Source organism: Coloeus monedula, assembly GCF_965178545.1.
Source record: "Coloeus monedula genome assembly, chromosome: 1".
Classification (NCBI taxonomy): domain Eukaryota; kingdom Metazoa; phylum Chordata; class Aves; order Passeriformes; family Corvidae; genus Coloeus; species Coloeus monedula.
In genome coordinates, this window is record NC_138781.1 from 22,300,496 (window position 1) to 22,322,734 (window position 22,239).

Genomic DNA, 22,239 nt, shown 5'->3' on the forward strand with positions numbered 1-22,239 from the left:
TCTCTCCTCAAGCATCAAGGTGAATGATGCTTGCTCTCGCTTGCTCGCGGTGTTCTCTGCAGCAGAAGTTAACTGAATCAGAACGGGGTACCTTGGCTCTGCTGAAGCTACCTGGACACTGAAAAGCACAAAGGTCCTGGTGTGAATAAATTCAGAAATGATCAGGATACAGATAACCAAGACAGGCTGCTATCTGAAAATGTAATATATGTGGAAGTAGGCTAAGCTGAAAATAACATATAAGAGTAGTTCTTTTAACCCGTGTTGTGTGCATCTTTAAAATGAAGCCAAACTTGAACAGAGATGTCTATTTAATTGACATTATTAAATGGAATATTTTAATAACTCCAGGTCATGCACAGTGTTCATCCATTCAGTTAACATCAAAGTAGTTGGAGCTTTCAGTATTTTGTATAAATAATCCTTAGCAATCAGCAAGGTTTTTAGATGTCAGCAAATGAGAAAATCACAAATCTGTTCCATGTACTGCAATATAATAATTGTGATGATAATAATAATAATAGAAATAAGCAGCAAAGAAAAACAAGACTGTATTGCCATCTTGGGGTTTCTGATGACAAAGCAAGTCTCTAGTTTTGTTGTCAGAATTTAACAATACAGTTAAATGCATCACATTCTCTCATAAGACAAAAAAACCCACAAACAAACAAAAACCTATAAAAAGCACCCCAGAACATAAATTTTAGTGTCTTTGAAACAGGCAGTACTAAGTAAGCAAACAGAACTTTCATTCTACTCTATTTTACATGCACATACCTGTATTTATATCCATGCATACTAGCATTTGGTTATATTTTTGGCATGAGAGTCTGATTTAGTGTGTACAGCTGTTGCCACTTACTGTTAAGCCTTTATGGTGCTTGTGGATTTAAGCTCTAATTCAGGCAGAGATTTAGCTCCTGTTAAACATCAAAGCTAGAAAATATGCTTACATTTTAGCTAGCATTGCTGCTACCACCCAGAAAATGCACTGATAAGTTAACTCAGAGAAAGCTCCAGGAATAAGTGTAAATGCTGAGATCTTTTTAGTTCATCTTGAGGGTGTTTTATCCAGCATCTCCATGTTTATTGGAGGGAAAAGTAAGTCACATCTTTTGGCTCCAAAGTAAATCTCTATTATTCAACAATTTTTATTTGGAGGAAAGAAAACTAGTTTGGCAATATCTGAGGAATTTCACCTTAGGATCTGGGAAATTAGGCAAACATAGTAAGAAATCTTCTTATGGACAAAGTAACGTGTATTTAGCTGTAAGAACACACTAATCACAGACAGGACTACACCAGCATGAAGGCTCACTACTGTGTGTGCTTGCATAGTCTCTGCTTTTTCCCTTTGAAAATTAGGTGGACCCCCTATTCCTCTGGCGCTCCCATGTGGACAGGGCTGAGGTCCTCCCCTGTGGCCCCTGCTCCTGTACCTGTGCATCAGATATTGGCCTTTAAAAAGCTGATCCTTTCAAAGCAGGACACTGGCCCTGCTTTTGTAGGGCCAAGTTTTGTACATGGGGTCTGTACCCTGTGGCCTCCTCAGGAAACAACCTGAATGGTAAAAGATCTCATAATTTCTTGCTCTCAGTTAGCAAGAGGTGCTGTCTGCAGTCACCAGCATTCTACTCCTGTAACTCACAAAAATCACCTTGGTTTGATGGTTGTCAAGAAATACATGCATACTTGTAAGAAAACTTTCACATTTCTCACATCCCTGGTAAGATTAAAGAAAAGGACTCAAGAGAAGCAGTAACATGATATTAGATTCCCTCAAACAGCTGGTTTATAAGTGGACTTGAAATTATACAGGAATTTTGTATATGTGGTAGTTACTGCCCTCTTTAACTACTAATGGATTGCTATGCTCAGAAGCAACTATCAAATGCATGAATTGTTGTATGTGTGCAATTTAGAGGGTTTAAAACTTGGCCCAGTCCTGAAAACAATTTTGAACTTTCTAAGAGGTATGCCTATAAGCAGCTTCCCAAAAATAAATTAAAATATTTGAATGCATAAAATGAAGGATGCTCATATGATTATTTTCTTTATATTTCCATCTCCAGAATATTTACCATAAATATCTTTAGTCAGATTGGATGCTTTTGACACATACATCAGAATATTGACATTATGATTCAATATAGTCAACAGTTTCACCGATTTTTTTTCCACAAAGTATTCTTTAATTTCAGTGAAATGCCTGCTTATTTCTAACTTTAGACAAATTTATTACCAGTTTATATTTAACTATCTCCACTATACAATTATTTAGAATTATCACCTCTTCCCATATTAAATTTGTGAGACACTTCTGCTTCTTTGCAACATTTTTTTTCTTTTGTATTTGGGGGTATTGATGCTGAGGAATTCTCAACTGTTATTTTATTTATTCATTATTCTACAATACATATAACAATTCAATTTTCTCTGCTCTATTCTTTTAAGCATATCTTTCTCTTCCCTTGGAAACAATATACTCTTTACATTTCTAATCTACTCTAGTTTCTTTTTATATGAAGACCAAAGCTAAAAGCAAAGAATTCATTTCTATAGTCTACCCTATCATTTCGGTGTATTTTTGCCTTAAAGACACACTGTTCTCTTGCTCATTGTGAAACCAGTGATTTTCTTGTTGCTGCTTATGCCTATGCCATTTATTACATTCTCTTATTTCTGTTATATCTTAACACTTTCTTAGCTGTTCATCATACATTGATTTTTTAGTGCACGTTCTTGTTCATACTTCCAAAAATTAGTTCCACTCTGACTGTAGCTGTTCCTGAAGAGCAAGTTTTTGATAATTTCTTGCTGAATAGTTACGCTTTTTGCACACTGCCTTTTCCATAATTAAAATTTTTCTCACTCTTTCAGGATTTGCTCATGTGAATGAACTTCTTTCATTCATCATTTTGGTTTCTAAATTAGTTTTGATTACAAACTATATTACCCCGTGGTACTGAATTGTTAGATACAGAACTGATTATGATGCTTATAATTGAATAATTATATACAAACACTTTGTATTTTAAGAACAAACTTTGTATTGCTCTTATTTATTGGGCTGAAATTTTCTTTATGGATCACAAGCCTTAGTAAATGACAGTAAAAACACATAATATTTGCAAAGTCAAGAATAAAGAAGTGAGAAGGCTTCAGAATCAATACTGGTGGGACACCCCAATCTGATACTTTTATGTATCTGCCCTCTAATGAAATCTTTAATCTGAGGTTGCATGTTATTTGCACTGAGGAAAAATCCCCAACTCAGTACTGAAGATGGATTGTACTTTAGAATTTAAACAGTTTTGTGCAAGGGATGAAGCTGCTGCATGCAAAAGAACGGATGATGTGAAATGAGGGGGAAACAGAAGAAGAAGTGGGTTTGGGAAGCAATTATGGAAATAGGTGTGGACAGAAACTGCAAGAACAGAAAGGTATGCAAGTATCACTCAGAAATTAGAAGACAAGGGAGAAGAAGGAGTTACAAGACAAAGGACCAGGAGAACTTATCCATAAATGTGGAGAAATACCAGAATAAAGCACAGTAGGAAACTTAATGTCAGCCACTTACAGCCACCCATGTCTAAGTCATTGCATTTAGAGCTGAGGAATTGAGTGAATAGGCCACATTTCACAACTCTAATTCTGTTAAAGAGAGGGCCATAGATATTGTATTGGCAAACAGTTTTGTATTGAAAATAATACAAAGGATTTACACAACATTAAAAAAATGGCTGGAATCTGGAAAAAAGCAAATAATTGAATGCATAATACTGTTTTCACATACATTTTCATCTTTTACTACTGCTAGATAATATAAGACCGAAATTTTCTTGTCCTGAATGTTTCTTTCTGTTATTTAGACATAAAGAAATCCTGCCTTTCAAAAAACATGTTTGCATCACAGCTGCTGTGCTTCAGAGCACCTGCAATCCAGCAGTTTTGAAATGCTGAAGTAGCAGTTCAGGGGAATGGACAATCAGGTTGTGTCACATCACAGAAACTAATGTAAGTAAGGTAACATAAAGCTAAATAGGATGACATCAGCATTTAAACAAAGGAATAGTGTACAACATATGCCCATAGCAGGACATAAACAACATGATAATTCTGTGGCTTCACTGTACTAAAAACATTTATTTTTCCAGTTTGAAATTTTTTTTAAGTGAATGCTTGCTTTATAATATCATGCAATATTTTCTTAAATGTTATGAGGGAAGGCTTGTATTTATAGGTCTGCTACACAGAGATGCTTCAGCTGCACAGCAGAGCAAGTGCATGTACCAGAGTAGCTCTGCAGCAGCAGAAGCAGCATTACCAAATACCACTGAGCACACTCCGGTGATTAGGAGTGACTAGAGGCAACACATTCCAAAGAAATGTCACCAGAAACAATTCTTTATTTTAAACTTACCAGTCTGTGCAGATCAGTGAACTTTATAAAGAGCTGTTAAGCCTGCTGCCCTGCCAGTGCTTTGCTGCTTTCTTATTACTCAGTGATAAAGTAAATAAATTGGCAGCATTCATCCTTTTTTAAATTGCATGTTACTTAGAATAATGAGATTCCTTTCATCATTAGCCCTTTACAAAAAAAAATCTTGCAAATAATGCAGAGCTTCTTTTGAATTTAATGTCTTGATAAGCTAAATTGTTAAATGCTAGATGCTATGGAATTACATTTGGTGTTCTTTAGAATGAATGCTAATTAACATGTAAATTAGCAATTTAACCCTCTTTAAATTGGGAAAAATCCCATGGGACATCTAATTTCATAGTTGTTAATGATGGTCCAATGACTGTAGAATATTTCTTAAGCATTTCATTATATAAGGAATTACAAAACTGTACTATCAGATTTTGGCATTTAAGACATAGCAATAACCAGAATGTCAGTTAGAGGAAGTGCTTTTCATTAATGCCTGTGTCATTGCTCTTTCTGATCTTCTCAGATGGTACACTTTTTAATTACTAAAATTTAAAAGTTATTTTCCTAGCAGGAGGAATGGTTGATGCAGTGTAATGGATGGTTTATTAAAATAAGCAAGGAATTGTAAGGATTACAAAACCAAAACCAAAACAAAACCAAAAAGATTATGCCAAACCACAAAAAAAAAATGAAATTCCACCTCAAAATATCAATTTAGGTTTTAATTTTGTACAATAATTCTTCACTCAGAGAATGAAGAAATACATTCTTCTTCAATTCTATTTAGACAAAAGGTGCAGTTAATCGGGTGGAAACTCAACATCTCTGGTTCAAATAATTTCCCATTGCTTCAAACTTTGCTTCTGTTTAAAATATAGACAAAGAAGAAGATCCCAAACTAAATTAATTGAAACATTCTGTTACAACTGTTTAACATGGCAATGATAACTGAAACAAAAAAAAAAAAAAAAAAGCAACAAAAGATTTTCTGAAATATTTCTTTCAAATTAAAAAAATGGGTTTGAGACAGTCATACTTCTTTTTCCTAGTGCATAAAAGCCTTATCAAAATCAACATATTCCTCTTTGGTTCTGAGTCCTGAAATGCTAATACATGCAGAACATACAATATTACTTAATTAAATGAGATAGGCATGTAGAACCTAAATATTTATGTTTAGATTATTATTCCCTATTAACCTTTAGGGCAGCCAGGCTGGAGTTGTGCCTGTGTTTTTTAATAAATAAGATAAATTATATTGGGTGCTGTTGTCCTTTTTAACATCTCTGTATTCAGAACTCTTTTTCATTTTTTAAATACCAGATATTAGGACAGAAGAAGCAGAATAAACAGCATATTTTCTACCTGCTTCTCTGCAAAATGTTACCAGTCATGCAAAACTGTCTCTTCATGATGAACTAGCAAGAACTGGGCAAGACTGAATGCAGACATACATTCTATTTCCTGTGCCAGCTTCAGAAGACTGGCAAACATTACATAATATTGAGTATAGGCCACTTACTTTGCATGGTTGGTCGGGGGTTTTGTGTTAAATCAGTAGATTTGTCATTTTAAGATCAGGCTCTACAGTATCTACAAACAGTGAGGTGAGGGAGACAAAGTGCTATGATTGGCTTTAATGACTGTGTCTTCACAAGTACTTGAACTCATATTTGTGGAATGACTTTAAAAATAAGGTATTATTCAGACAGATTAAGGAACCTTTTCCACAGGATATGGCACATCTGTACTTATCTTCCTGAGGCAGTCCTGTGCCATAATCAGTTTTTTGGGAATATAGCAATTAGCTGTGCTAGCAAAATATTAAATGTTCACAGAAAAAATTACATTTCTCTTGGTTTCTGCATAAATTTTGAACTTGCTCATAACTTTCCCTCACCTGAAAAAAGGATAATTCTTTTAATCCCATTGACATCCACAAAGTATATCTCGCACTATAAACATCTGTCTAGAATCTGCATCTATTATAGTTCTGTTCATTTTTAAATGGCTGCACCTTCCAAGAAGTAATTAATATGCAAGAATGTATCTGCACAATTGATTCCTGTGGAGCTTTAAGTCATGCTAATCAGCTATGTTTGTATTCAAGGAACCTTACAATGTGTCTTGTACATCTTTAAGGGGCATTCCTAGCAGAAACAAATATTTAAAAGCAAAACAGAAACATATCTGTGCATCACCAAGACAGCAATAAAAATGGTGAGATGAGTCATTTATTATCCTTGCTTAGTTAAATGCATTAATTAACATCTTTTAATAGATCTCTAAAGGAAAAAGAAAGGAGGTAACCCAGATGGATTATCATTTCACATTTTTTACAATTTTATAATAATTAGACTTCATCAGAAGCCATTAAAAATACAAGGGCTCTTTAATCTTCTCAGATTAGATTTCAAGGGAATAGAGAAATGTAGGTGACATGCATGCGAATACCAAACAAACATACCAATGCAGGTGATGGGACAGTAAAAAACCACATATTTCTTGAAAAAAAAAAACCAAACCAAAACCAAACCAAAATGAAAACCCTAAATACTAATTTTTCAGGAAATGTTTTTAGAGTGGAATGATTACTCAGGAATGTGAGAAGATCAAAACTATATTTACTACAGAAATTTGACATAATTTCGTTTCAATCAATTTGAAATGGTTCATAAAGATTGACATACTTTGCTTCAGCAAATACATTTCAAAATTTCTTGTAAGGCATGTAATAATACTTTCATAGTATTAATTATAACATAACCCCAACTTTTTTTTTTTTGCATTCTTGAGATACAGGAATTATAAAAATTGCAACTTTAAGGCATTATGTTGCATTGCTACTTAGATGTGTTAACATCAAGCCACTTGATATTTTTACTTGTTAAATAAATTTTCCAAATTTTATTCTCCCACTAAGACTAAAAAATAAAGAAATCCCAGATATCAAAGTTTTCTGCACAGGAGAAATTCTAGTCTTTTAACTAGTGTGTAAGTATAGAGGAATTGACAGTCACCCCGTGGAACCCTGTGACATACTTTATGCTTATAGTTAGCATTTCTTGGCTTGTTTTCAGCCCTTAGCATATTGATGGATTCCAAGTCCTGCTTCCTTCACAATAGACACCTAAATTCTTACGTTGAAAAGTCACAATCCATTGATGTGTGCTTACACTTTCCATTTAGGATCTGTGGTATTCAACAGGGTATTAAATCATACCTGGCAGAAGAAAAACAATGTATGGCTTGTGTTCTGAACCTGCCCTGGATCTCCAGTCTTAGCCTGGATTGTGTGAATATCAAACCATAATTAACTAAGAAACTATAGGGTAAAGTGATATCATGTTTAGGGGTAAACCAATGCAGTTTGTAAGTAACAATTTCCCCAGGCAAGTGGTCACAGCACCAAGCCTGAGAGTTCAAGAAGTATTTGGACAATGCTCTCAGGCACATGGTGTGAGACTTGGGGTGTCCTGTGCAGGGTCAGGATTTGGACCCAAGCATCCAGCTCAGAATATTCTGTGATTCTGTGATTGTTACCAATATTTGCATGCAAAAATATTACCTAAAAGTTACAATGTAATTTTCACCTTTCAAAAGGAATCCAGACTATTCAGATTAATCTCATCTTTACTTGAAAGCAACATTAATTCTTCTCATCAGCTCATAATGACCATCTTTTCTGAGTTTTGTGTTACTTTTATATAATTTGAGTCTGAGTATTCAATTCATTGACAGAATCATGGATCTTAATAGCTTGTGTCAGATTTTGATTTCCTTCCCAGTTTGAAACTTAGCGCACCATAATATCAATTTGCTCGGTTAAAAAAAAAAATGGGAAAAAGAATTAAGATTCTGGCTTTCAGTTTGAAAATAATAATGAATTGGAACAGTACACATGCCAAACAACAAATCATAGCCTAACATATCTAGACATGGAGTGCATCAGAAATATACAGCAATTGTTACAGAAATGTTATTATTTCGGAGAAATGAACAAATTTTTTTCTTACATAATTCTTTTTACTGTTGCAAAAGGTTTCTCTAAAAGCTAAACCTATGATACGTGGAAAAACAATCCATTTTTTTTTTCAGAAATTAAAATTATAACATTTAATCCAGCTGCCCTACTTCTCCTTGTCTCCAGAATAGCTTCCAGTACTGTTTTAACTCACCTAGTCTAAAGAATGAGAAACCACCATCACCATATTATATCTGTGTTGATGCAAATTTTAAGAGGCTTCTTTTTCCCTTTCAGTACATATACTCATGGTATTTCTCTTTTTTTGCAAGAAATAATTAAAATGCAGGGGTGTAGAAAAGTATGAATTACAGGAATAAAAAACTGTGGTATAAATAAAAGAGCAACTTCAAATTTTACAGGAATTACAATTGCCTGGGAGGGAGTTGTAAAGCTTGCTTAAAAGGTTCTTTGTGTCAAGTGACAGGAAAGAATTTGAGAAGTGACAAAGTATTTCAGAAACAGTGAGTGATAAATCATCTTTAGAATATTAAACATGCTCATGTCTACATGAAAAACTAGATGTGTGTTTATAGCATCATTTGATATAAGAGTGAATACAAACAGACATCATTGGGAGCATGGCTAAGAGGATAACATTAAATGTCACCTCCCGTAACTCCAGAACTTATAAGTGGGTGAGAAAAGTAGTACAGGATTGCTGTTATAAACATACATCATGTCCATTTCTACTCTCTTTTCAGGGAGCAGTTTCTAGAATACTATTAAAAATTTTAAATTATGACATCTCAGTTGAAGTGTGTCAAGTTTCAGCTCAGTGACATGTTGCATACCAGTAAGTTAAAGGGGACCAAATACAAATCACAAGTTGCAAATAAATAATATTTAAAGCATATGGGAGCTAGATAGGATCAAAATATCTTTGCCTTTATAAACTGGAAAATTAGGACACTTTTCAGTCTTCACAGTTTGGTCATCTTTTTGCATGACACACTGAATTTGCTTAGGAAGCACCTTATTGCATTTGGTATTTCAGAAGGAAATTCTGCTTAACTGGGAAGAGAGCTGGATAAGCCAAGTAGAGGGCAGAAAGGACACTAACATCAAAGGAGAAAACACATAATAATAAGGTGAAGCAAATTTGGAAAATAATTAAATAAACTAAAAAATATAATGAAAATAACCTTTTTAAAAATCAGTGCAATGTACTGAGCTGTGTTCTCAGAAGATTGTCTCTGATAATCAAAGGCTAAACCAGGCGTTTGCAAGAGTCAATTACCAAAAAAAAAAAAAAAAAAAAAAAAGGAAAGAAAAAAAAAAAGAACATCTGTTCATATTTTTCTGTAAATAAACCAGAGACTGGAACGTAAACTGCTACTCCAATCCCATGCATGAAGAAATTAAAATTAACAGATCTTCCATCTGAATGTGCTGCCTCTGTGGGCCTCCCTTATGACAAGAATAGCACAAATAAATTTCATCTATATTATGGGTCTCTAAAAGTAATAACATATGCATTAAAGCTGATCTTTAATCTATATGTTATTAGCATTATGATGATCAACACAGACATACAGGAAATAAAAAAAGAGAAGCAACTGTATTTAGCAAATGCAAATAAAATATTTGCATATTCTGTATAAATAACTAACTGTAACATACACTTCTGTTAGGAACCTAGCTTCATAAAGTGAATGAGCTTGTCAAATGGGCTGGGAGGAGGAAAACAAATGGAAAGACATGAGAGAGAACAAAGAAATTTCAACGAGCACTTGGCAGATGGCTTAAGAACCCAAATCCCAGAACTGAAAAAGACCAAATAGGTTATAAACAGCTAATCTCATTTAGAAGGAAAGTCAATTCTCTCTGTCTTAAATTTATAACAACAGAGAGAGAGGAAAAATGGATGGTAAATACTATAAATCACAAGTGTACAAACTGGAAAAGAAGTGATGGAGGAAGTAAAAAGGGCAAAAGAAAAATCTGTAGCCATCAGACGTGAGGGCAAGAAAGTTTCTGAAAATATATTGAGAACATAAAGTATCTTCTGGTCCAAATTGAAATTATTTACTTGTTAGTAGTGATATAAAAAGGACTATTCAATACAGATTTCTGTTCTATACTTGGAACAAAGACAGATGACTGAGTCACATCCACGATGTTTAGGATGATTGTGAAGTACCACTGTACCAGTACTTAAGAAGGACATATTCTAGACATAAATATTAAATATCTTTCTAAATATAGGGATACACCAGTCTCAGCTGGTTCAGGCCATGAACTCTCCTAATAATTAATATTGATTTTTAATGGGTCTCAGAGCACTAGAGGAAAAAGCATCAAGTTAGATGATGCCATAGTAGGATTTAAGAAGGATAAATAAGAAAATCAGTCATTCTGACATTACTGCCAGGGAAAATACCAGCGTGGCTGATACAGGTTTCCATAAAGTGTTGAAGAATTACAATGTAATTAATTTAATTTAATATGGATTATATTAACTAGCTCTTGTCAAAGTAACTTGAATTCATCAATTTATCTGGATGTCCCCTGTCTTGTGTTAATGGAAAGTTTTGATTGGATGATTACAAAATTCCTTTGTGGTCTTTTCTGATTGAGCAGAACTGCAAGGAAATGTCATTTATTAAAGCTCTTTTACTCTGAGCAGGCATTTTGTAATAGAATTGCTGCTAGATTCCTGGTTACCTTTAACCATTCTACTCCAGAAGAGCTCAGTCTACTTTGAGCTAATACAAGAAAAAGAATATTTTGGTTTTGACTGATTTTAAAAAAAAAGTGCCACCACAGGAAAAAAACACAAAGGGAAAGAAAGAAAGCCACAACCTAAAATATTTTGTATGGATAGCTATTACATCCTATTAAAAAAAGCAATATTTTATGATCCTTCATATATTTGATGAGGCTTCTGCTTATAACTCCCTTTTATGTCCTTGACATAGATTTGCCCAGTTAGTAACTTTTCACCTAAGGTTCAGTGACTGGTAACTATAAGCAAGGTTACATTTATCGCAAGTACGTATTAAAATGTCTCTTTTTGGACTTGTTCTCTTGTAGAGCACTTCAGATTTACTGTTCAGTGGCTGAGTCAACTTTCCTCTATGTAAACTATAAACATAGTACAATAATTTGGAAGAGGTTAATCCTTTATGTTCTATTGTTGTTCCCTCAGCATTACCATAGTTATCAACAATCAACCTACTATACAGCTAAATCAAAATTAGGTTTAATTCAGGTGTCTGACATCTTTTTTCAGTGGGTGTACAAAGACTTAGAGGTGATAATTAAGCATATACCTGTAAATGTTGATTCAGCCTCCTCCCTGCTCTTTCCAGAATTCACTCCATCTCTCTATGCCTTCATTTATTTATTTGTAAAATGATATCAGGGTAAAGCTGAAGTTTCATAAGAAATCGGAGATCTGTCTATGAAAAGTGCTATTTAAAATCCATGTATGGACATTTCCGCTGTCATTTTTGTTACTCTGAAAGTATGCTGACTGCATTGAAGAAAGTTTGAGGCCAGGTTTTGGACTCACCTGTAGAATTCTAGGATAATTTGGACTCTCTCTCTTTTCACTAAAATGTAGGTGATTTTGTATTCTGCCTGCTACAGTTAGAACAAATAAAAACAAAGTGGTGAGACAGGCTTTAAAAACGTGGAAAATCTTAAATATTTTTAAAACAAGATTACAAGAAGTACTGAAAGTTTTGAAAAGAGCTAGTCTGCACAAGATCTGTAACATCCGTTTCTTTTCTTTTAGCTGCTTAAATGAGAAGGAAAAAGAAATACAATATATGAGATGATGGTTTTGATCTAAGAAAGCCCAACACCCTGACAAGTAAGGTAATATAGGAACTTGAAGGGAATATATGGACCCTGCCCCAAGTTTTTTGTCATTCAAATGTGTTATTTTTCTGGGTAAGTTGCTCTGTATTCCAAAGTGACACTAAATATATCTAATCGAAGTACACAGTATGCAGCCAGCTTGGTGGAGCCTTTGGCAATACATTTGTTGGAACTGATAGAAACGAGAGGTCACTAGCTCAGGCTTCCACAGGAATGAATTGCTGGCACAAAGTTGCTGGCATGTTTTGTCCTCTTTCCTATGGAAACTGTCTCCACCAAATGCATCTGTTTTGACTTTATTTGGGGGATTCTTATGAGAAGTACAATTGGATCTTTTAAAATGGAAAGCATCCACAAATGGATACTTTCATCCAGCAATAGATTAAATCAGTTTAATTGGCAGGAATATTTGCAGGTCTGGTTAAACAGGAAAAAACAAGCCCTCCAAAGGGCCATCTGTAATTTATACTTCAGGTTAGATCCATGATCAGCATCTCATTAACCGATAGATGGATTCTCTAGGGCACGTCTGAGGACTGAGTCTTCCTCCCTCCTGCTATCATCTCATTCCCTAATCCAATCAGACCAGGGTATTTTCTTTTTGTCTTCTCATTCACTTCCACTACCTATATTGAAACTGTTACAGCTGACTATAATATAAAATATTCTAACAAATAATTACTTGCACATACTTCAAAGTGATCTGAGGCTATTTATGGGTAAAAAAAATGAAAATTTATCAGCTAGCTTTTGGATTAATAGCTCATTGTTAATTCCTGTATACAATAGCTTTTCCAATTTATTTTTAGGATTTTATTTACCATAGTAAAGGCAAATTCCTTCATTGTTGTGTCCTCACTTCCACTTAGCAAGCTAATACTGTAAGCTTTAGACATGAAGTTAAAATATGTTCTCTAGTGACTATCATTCTCATTTGATGGTTTGCAGTGTGAAATCATTTTACAAATAATGCATTTGGTTCCAATGTTAGGGTTACAGGCAAGAGAATAATTACTGAAATTAACATTCCTGTTTTCCTCAGTTAACCCTTCTATGGTGAATTTGGTTAGAACTTAATTAAGGAGCTTTTTTGCTGAGTGGAAATAAATCTTTAAAGGAAATCAGGCATTCAAACACTCACATTAGTTCAAGGACTTCAATTTAAAGAAGGCTCTCTTAATATAACAGAAGACATATACCTAATGTGGTACATACATTGTTACCTGGGGCTGGAATGCATTACGGAATAATGAGTAGTTTGGAGGTTGAGTTGTGAATGATATTCCAGAACAAAGATATTCTAAATGTAATGGGGAAAAAATATTAATTTATACTAAATGACATTTTCTAGCTTAATACATAGAATTTTTTTTTTCTCAAAGATGCCTTCTATTTACACCAATGCAGTTATACTACTGTGAACAAGAAGAGGATTTGCTACTCAGTATATTTGCAACAACAGTTCTCCTTCCCAGAATCTGAAGCAGTTAACACTTTGAACCCCCGTTAAATCTATATAATGGCTTAGCCCCTGACAGAATACTTGGAAGGAGAAGTAATGCTGTCTCCCAGTACCATACTCATATGGTCCTCAAACGGAGAGACTTGCCAGTTAAGAATGAGACAAAAGAGTTGTTGAATAGCTCAACCTTCCCCTCATTTGTTGTTACCAGTTCACCACTCATTTGCTTTCTTTATGTGGCAGTTTGCTTTCTTTAACCTTCATTTTCTGGCTGACATTCCTGCTCTTCCTATTACTCTTTTCGTCCTTGGCCAAGACCAGCTCCAGCTGCACCTTGGCCTTCCTGACCGATCCTTACACAACTGAGTAGCATCACTATACTCTTCTCAGGATACCTGTCCTTGCTTTCACTACCTTTGCATTTCCTTCTTGCCTCTTTATTTGACCAGTAGTCTCAACTCAGCCAAGACAGTCTCCTCTTCTCTTACACCAGGGGATTGAGAGCTCTTGTGCTCTATGGAAAACTTGCTTAAAGATTTGCCAGCTTGGTTATGCTCCCTTGTCCCAGAGAGCCGTTTCTCAGGTGGCCCTATTGACTAAATGCTTGATTCCTCCAACCAGGTTGCAGTGATGGCAATTAGGTCCTAACTTTGTAGGAGTGCAGTGGGTTCCAGCTGCTCCAGTTTGTTGCCCATCCTCTGTGCATTGGTGCAAAGGCACCTGAGCTGGGATGTCAGCTGTGTCTTCTTCTTAGAGGAACACCCTTTAATAACTAAGATAGACAACTTTAATAGCCTCTGTACACGATGAAAAGAAAGAGGTACTTTTACATTTCACTTTATCCCTCTTGTTTTAGACAGCTGCTTTAAAAAGAGGTGGTTAGGTCCCTAAAGTGCTTATTTCTTTCCAGTGGTTGTGAAGAAGGGCATCTGAAGTTGATCAGATGAATAGCAATCCAGATAAGCATTTACCTGCTTAGGGAAAAATAGAAATCAGGATCATAACTCTGGACAGAAAATAAACTCAGTACTGCAAATGCAGCCAGCAGTGAGTATTCTTCAGGTGCTTATAGGTCAGTGCAAAGCAAGTACTGGCCCAAATAAAGTGACAATTTAAAAAAGAACAAAACACAAAACCCCAGACATTAATAATGGGAATAAATTGCTAAATTACAGGTATTTGACCACTGTTATTTCAGGTCTAGAAAAGGTAGGTAGTGAAGATGCAGCTCCATTAAGTCATTTAAATCTCCTGGTGATTCATACCAGAGTTCCAGGAGAAAAAACATAGATTCAGCAGTTTTTGACTGAGTCTTAGAAGGAAGAGCCAATGGGGCTCAGACCTGGTTCTACAAGTAAATCTTTCCACGAATATGAATATTATTTTGTAGTCTTCTAATACTCTCTGTGGGAATTTATAAAAAAGGGGTGGGTTACTTTTAGAAATGGAAATGTCCACACACACATGTACAAAAAATATAGAAAGAATAGAACATGAGTCTCAAAAAGAAATATAACTCCATGACAACTATATTTGTAGCAGGTGAAGGACAGAACACAAGAAAGCTATTAAATAAATCATATTTTATTATATGTGCCTGTATTTGGATGCCCAGTTAAGTACCTAATTACGTGAAAAATGCAATTGCTGTGTAAAGCAACTTTAATTTTCAAGCACACCTGCTGAGCTTGGGGTTGTCATTCAGGTGCCTGCTCAACTGCATGCTCTTGTACCCCACCTGCAGAAAATATCTGTGTGCCTGTCAGAAGTCTGGCACAGGTTATTAGTGAAGAAAACCAGGGCTTTGCAGGTTTAGCAGGCAGTCCCATGATCTATCCAACATAGCTGACAAATTTCATTATGATTCCTAACTAGAGCTCTGGCAGTGCAGCTTTGTTTTGTTTTGCTGAGGGGATGTGCAGGGAGAGCCCTTTCTCTCCTCAGACTGTATATGGTTTTGATTTCTTGGATTTCAGCTCCAGTCGATGAGTTCTCTGCTATGCTTACCTGCAATTCTTTTTCTTCTCTCTTCTGACACGTGCTGCATGCCATTAGAGAGCAAAAAATACTGCTAGAACTCCTATTCTTAGTGTTGGTCCATTTGCTTTTTTGATTATCATTCTAACTGTCAAAGAAGTGAAATGGCATTGCTTTGCGCTCCATAGTTCTCGGTTTCGCACCGTTCTTTGTTTCCTTGACAGGTAGAAACTGTTTCTGTTTTTCCTCATGAGTGCTTTACGTGTGATGCTGAACAGCTCTTGGTGACAGCTAAAACATAGCAAGCTGCCCTAAAGGGCATTTCTCAAATGTGTTTCTTTGCCCTTTATTCATATTGGACGTGTTAATAAGGCTCAAGACCACCTGTGGTTTTTTGTGGAGAATAGGATCCTTACAGCTTAAATATCTCTACACTCTTGTAAATATTACCTAAGTAACAGAACATTTGGATTTGTTCTGGGAAGATTCTCTGATTTCTTTTTCAGCTTTGGCTTTAATAGATAATTTGAAAAGCTTCTTTCTTGAACCAAAAGTAACATTGTCTTACATATTCATCCATTTTACTGTAAATTGCAGAAAATGAGGTTGAGGGAATGGAGTGCTATGTGACTGACCTGGCAAGGAACAAATGAATAATGAGAGAGGGCACATAAAGAGACAGGTAAGAGCTAAACATATGGTGGAGCAACCATTTCTTTCCAAGAAGCTGAAGTCTAAGAGCTTTAAAAACGACTTTGCAGCTGTCCTGTTTCAGAGTCTAGTTCAATGAAGCACTGGATGTTTGAGCTGATAAAAACTTTACAGAGAAACATACAGATTTGACAGATTGTAGATAGTTCTGATGAAATGGTTAAACTTTCATCAGGCACTAGGCAGCCTGGTATTTCTTGCTGGTTGGTGGTGCACCAGTTCCTTGAGCAACTTTCTGGCTTTCTCATCCTCATCCAACAGAGACTGAAACATCAGGGTGGCTGACAGCCAGCTCTTAAACCCCCTGAGCAGCTGATTTGAGAACAGCCCAGCTCTCCCTGTCTCCAGATCAGTGCTCGGAGGCATATGTCTTGGGGTCCAAATGGCTGAAAGCAAACAAGAAACTTCTGATCTCAGTCTCCCAGCATTAATTTTCTCTCACCAATGTTATCTGACTTTCTAAAAAATCCCATACTTGAAGGAAGCTGATGTGACAGTAGTGAGAGATGCTCGCTACAGCTTCCCAGCACTCTTCACAGAAAGAAAAGACCTTTTATGGCCTGTTTCCACCAAGTTTTTCCATGCCTTTCTGTCATATTATGTCATTGCCACCAACTGGATTCTTCCATTTTAGCTGGAAAAAAAGAAGTTGTCATCTCTTTAGATGGTGGTTTTCACCTATTTGCTTTGTCTTAATCTATTGGCAAAGGCTAGACCTCTCTCCAGAAAGCAGTTCTCTCATGCATTTATAATTTTTTTGACTTCTACAAGTTGAGGACTCTTTGCCTCCAGCCCTGTTTCTCAGAACCAGGTGCATGTTGGCCAGTGTACAGGTCTGTGCCATGGCTAGACTGCTCCCCATACCTGAGCTGCAGAAAGGGGTATTTGCTGTTACAATGCTTGGTCAGCCTTCAGTTTATCCTTCTGATACATATTGATCTTTTGGCCATGCTACAGTGAAACAACAGCATGAGTTGATGGCAGTGATTGGGATGTTGATCTTTAGGCGCTAGTGGACACTCAAGTAGGCATAGATATTGAAAGAAGAGCAGCAGTTTAAAAATGACTGGGATATCAAAACCTTTCTTCAAATCTACTTTGCAAAAACTGCTCCATGGAAAACTTAGCAGTTCATGGTGTTGATACTGTAGTTCTAAATTACACAGATGAGCACAGGGCCGCCTCTGGACCAAAGGGCAAGTGAATGCAGCAGTTTAGTTTCCATTCTGGTCCTCAAAGCTTCCATTTTGGGCATCTGACTGAATACAACTGAGCTCCCTCCCAGCTTGTAAACATTTTTCCCCAAACATCATGGCACTGGAGGAGTGTGGAAGAGGGAAGGCATTTCTGCCATGAAGTATGGAAGCATGGATCTGAAATGGGGAATTGTAAGGTTAGACACGACTTGCTGACTCCTAGAGAGTACAGTGAACTCAGAGACAACTGTCTTTTCAGAGGATGCTGTTGGCATTTTCTGGTTTACATCTTCTCCTTCTCTCTCCTTGTGTTATCAGTAGTGCAAAATCAGGCAATAAAAAAATGTAATAAAGGCAAAGAATTTTGCTCTCTCCAACAGCAATTACCTGATTTATAGATGTGTGAGGAGATAAAAAAATTGTGAAAATACCTACAAAAGAGTTTCCTGATCAAATATTTCAGACAGTGGTTCTCTCTTGAGAAAATAAAACAGCCTTAAAAAGGTACAAAACCAACAGAGAAGCCCCCACACATACATGCATACATGTGCAAGTAGAGAACTATAAAATATATTACACATAGGTCCTCAGACTTATTCCAGCATATGCCTGCAGATTACATTTCAACAGGATTAATTAAATAGGAGAATTTTGACCTCATTAAATGGATTCTAGTGTTATGTCTGTATTTGTACACAACAGAATATTTGTGTGTTCATAAGAAAAAGTAAAAGCTATCATTCATATGTAGGTATAGATCAGCTAAATAGCAGAGGCCAAATCATGTTGTTTTTGTAAGCAAAAGTAGCATTTCCAATCTCTTCTCACTATTATAGTATTTTAAGTATATTTTCACTCTCCATTTACATACTAACCTCATGAAAAGTGACTAAATTGAGTAAGAGGAGCTGTATCTGCTGTTGTCATGGTTTAGCATAGTTTCGGTTCTCAGTAAAGAGGGCTTCAGCCGTAGAAGTGATTTTTTGCAAAGAGATGCTTACAGCTTCCTCTAGACACAATAGAAACAATCAACTGGCTAGTTTGAATATTGGCAACTTTTTAAAGCCACTTTAGAAGCTTGACACGCCTCTGTGATCCACATTTAAGAACGAACAAAGCCCAGGAAAGCCTCTCTTGCTTCTGGCTCTCGGACGGGTAACTGGTGGGCCCGCGCGGCCCAGAGGGGCCAGGCCGGGAGACAGCCATCCTGGAGCCGTGAGGCCCTGTTCCACCCGCAGCCCCTCCGTGCGGGCAGCCCCGCAGCCCTGCTCCATGCAGGGGGCACGGCTCGGCCAGGCTCCCCCCCGTGTGGCCGAAAATTCATCTGAGGCCGCTGCCCAGCAAAGATCATGTGGCCAACAGTGAGAGGTGAATTCCAGCTGCAAGGCCCGGGTGAGATGAACCCTTTTAGTGCTGTAGGATTCTTCCAGAACAGATGAAGCCTGCAGACATCAATCCTCTCCCAAGTCAGAGGAAGAGGAAAGGTGAAGGAACATGAAGAAAACACCATAAAGACACCAAAGTCAGTGAAGAAGGAGGGGCTGAAACCCCAAGAGAGGAGAAAGAGGAGATGCTTCAAACCTAGGAGCTGAAATTCTGTTGTAAAGCTATGGTGATGGACTATGATACATCAGAGTACCTGTTGTAATTTCATGAAAGCATGGGGGGGTTGAAGCATTCAAACTGCAATTGTGAGCAAAAGCACTTGCACTGAAATAAGCAAATGCTGAAGTAGCTTGAACAGAGAGAGATGAAAGTGATGGGGACCCTTGCTCCCAGGGAAGGAGAAGACCTCTGTTCCTGGAGATGAAGATGCTCCCAGAGATAGATGAAGAGAACCTTTGATTCTGAACAGCTCATCCTTAAAATGGAACCCCATTAGCTAAAGATTGGACCCTTGAAAGCAGTTGTGGGGAAAGCTGTAAGTTGAGAGAAGGGATTCTCACATGTGAGCAGAGAACCAACCCGGGCGGCTGTCTTGCTGTGATATTGAAGCCATGATAGAACAGTTTCTTGTGGAGATGTCTCCATAGCATGAGCAAGAGAGACTCCTCTCCCTAAGTGAACTGAAAAAAGGTTATTATAGAGGTGGTAAACTGACTGAAAATCTCAAGGGTTGTCTTTTTACATGGTCAGTGGGAGAAGGGAGAAAGGTGGGGGGAGGAAAGTGTTCTGAAGGTTTACTTTTTTTTTTTTCTTTTAGGTCTGTTAATAAACTTCTTTATATTCTTTTAAGTTTTGTGCCTGCTTTGTTTTTCTCCTAATTCTTATCTCACAGAAGGAAAATAAGTAAGTAATGGATATTTTGAACCAAACCACTACAGCTGTGTACATCTCTAATCCCTTCTGTTTATATTCTTTTCACACAGAGATTGAAAGATTTAAAACAAAGGGAATTTGCTCGAAATGTGGCTTCAAAGTCATGGAAAGATGAGAAGAAACAGGAAAAAGCACTCAAGCGACTCCACCAGCTTGCAGAATTACGGAAGCAGTCAGAATGGCAAGTTTTTAAAACTTGTATGAGATTTTAATGCCCTCTTTCCTCCCTTCCAGAAGAAATATTAATATTTTTACTCCTCCACTATGTAATGTACAGATTGTGTGCACTGTAACCTGTTTTCAGCTGTCTTCAACTCCAAATGTTCCTGCTCTGCAAACCATACATTGAAAACCCCTGACTTATTTGCATGATGTTTAAGTTTGTTGTTTTCTCTCCTGTAGATAGTTATTATCATGTCTTCTAAATAGAATGTTTTGAAGACGCTTTTATAATATCACCATTTTACCTTATCCAAACTGACCTGAAAAGATTAGTATGACTGTCTTAACATTTGATTGCAAATTAATGGGAGAGGATAAAGCCTTTGTGAATAATTTTTACTACTTTTAGGGTACTGTTATTATGCTCACAGTTTCTCTGTAGGGTAATCATTATTTGAATGAAAAACAAGTAATTAACTGAATTAAGTTTGTCTAATACTGTTAGCTCTATTGATGAATATCAAGATAGAGAACAAAGATTGCACTAATAAACCTTTAAATTTGAGAAATCTCCTTTGTTTAATGACACTGAATGCTTCAGTAGAATAGATTGCCATCAGACCAATTGTTTATGTTAATCTATGACCACAATGAGTTAATCAGATAAATAAACTGGCATTCTTTTAAATTCATCTCAAGACTACTGTACCCTGGAAATAATAGCATTCAGAGTTTATTACAAACTCATTTTGGCCTATGTAATTGCTTTTGAGCAATCTGCTGAAATATAACCGTTTAGTGCTAATATATCACTTCTGCGATTGCAACTCCATTTTCATACAAATCTGCTGAAACAAATGTAGCTGCCTGTGGGAAGCTTCCTTTATGCCCACACACTTGAAGATGTGGTCCCAAAAAGACTGATAATGTCGGTGATAATAGGAAAGCCAGAATGAGACCGGGTGGGAAAGAGCAGCTTTGCTTTTAGAAAGAGCCAGGAGTTCATAATATTTTGCAAAGAGTGTGGAAAGACAGAGCTTGCTATTCCTCTCTGTAATCACTAATGGGCTCAGGGGAGACTGAGCGCCGTGATTTTGGCAGAGGGGTAGCATTCCCAGTTGCGCAGGGAAGACAGAATGTCAGCCTTTGTAAGCAGAACTCTACACACACATATAATTGTTACCATCCCAGGTTCCAACACAGTTCCTTACAACAAACTAATTCAATTTGACAACAAAATTGTTGCTAATCTTGTGCACAGAAAAATTTTATTTTGCTATTCCGAGAAGACTTTGAAAAATATCTCTTTATATGCCTTCTCCAAGAGCTTATTTGTTCTTGATACACGAATAGGGGTTAATTTGTATCTCCTGATGCCAAATTTCTGGGAAATGCAAAGATATTCTCTGAAATGTGCACATATTCTCATAGCATGAGTTGACCCTACTCCAGGGAGTCTTTCTGTCTTTCCCATTGCTGAAGATCAATATATTTTTATAGCATTTATAAAACATGATTGCCAATTATAGATAGCTTATATGCAGATCAAGCAGTTTTAATTTATTTACATTTAATTAAAATATTTTATAATTTTTTAATCAAAATCTTTATTTAATCTGGTTCAAATTTTTTTTCCTGATAGTGTACTGTAATACTGCATTGCTAGAAAATGTAGATAATTAGTCTAATGAAATGCGTATTTAAAATATATCTTGGAAAAACACTTTTATGGTGGCTATATATGTCATGTCTCTAATGGAAAATGGCAACAGTCATGTCAGTCTCAGTTAATCATCTGTTTCAAGAAATCAGTGGTTTGCCTTTTTTTTAAGGCCCTAGAATAGGTAAACATTTTTTTTAATTATAAGAAAACTAAATCATATTTAAAATCTGAAATATTTTGAAAAGAGGAATAATGTAATGATTGAAAGTAAAATAAAGAAAGAGAAAATGTGGCAAAGTAAGTCAAATCATGGTTGATAATGAGATCAGTGAAGTTGTGATTTTTTCCCCTCCAGTGTTTGCTGACAGTTTTAGTATGAATATCTCTGAATATTTTGAAAAGTCATTTATTGTGGAATAATTTAAAGATAAAATAAGAATCTACTCAAAAAATTCAAACAAA

The 22,239-nt window shown here is 36.2% G+C and overlaps 1 protein-coding gene across 1 annotated transcript in view; it reads left to right on the forward strand.

The window, feature by feature from the left end:
* ZNF804B (zinc finger protein 804B) overlaps nt 1-22,239 on the forward strand; it is a gene marked incomplete at both ends in the record, with an annotated part of 227,824 nt that overhangs the window by 201,444 nt on the left and 4,141 nt on the right. The window contains one exon of the mRNA XM_082290674.1: nt 20,003-20,133. Within this exon, the coding sequence (XP_082146800.1) occupies nt 20,003-20,133 (131 nt within the window). The remainder of the gene's footprint in view (nt 1-20,002; nt 20,134-22,239) is intronic.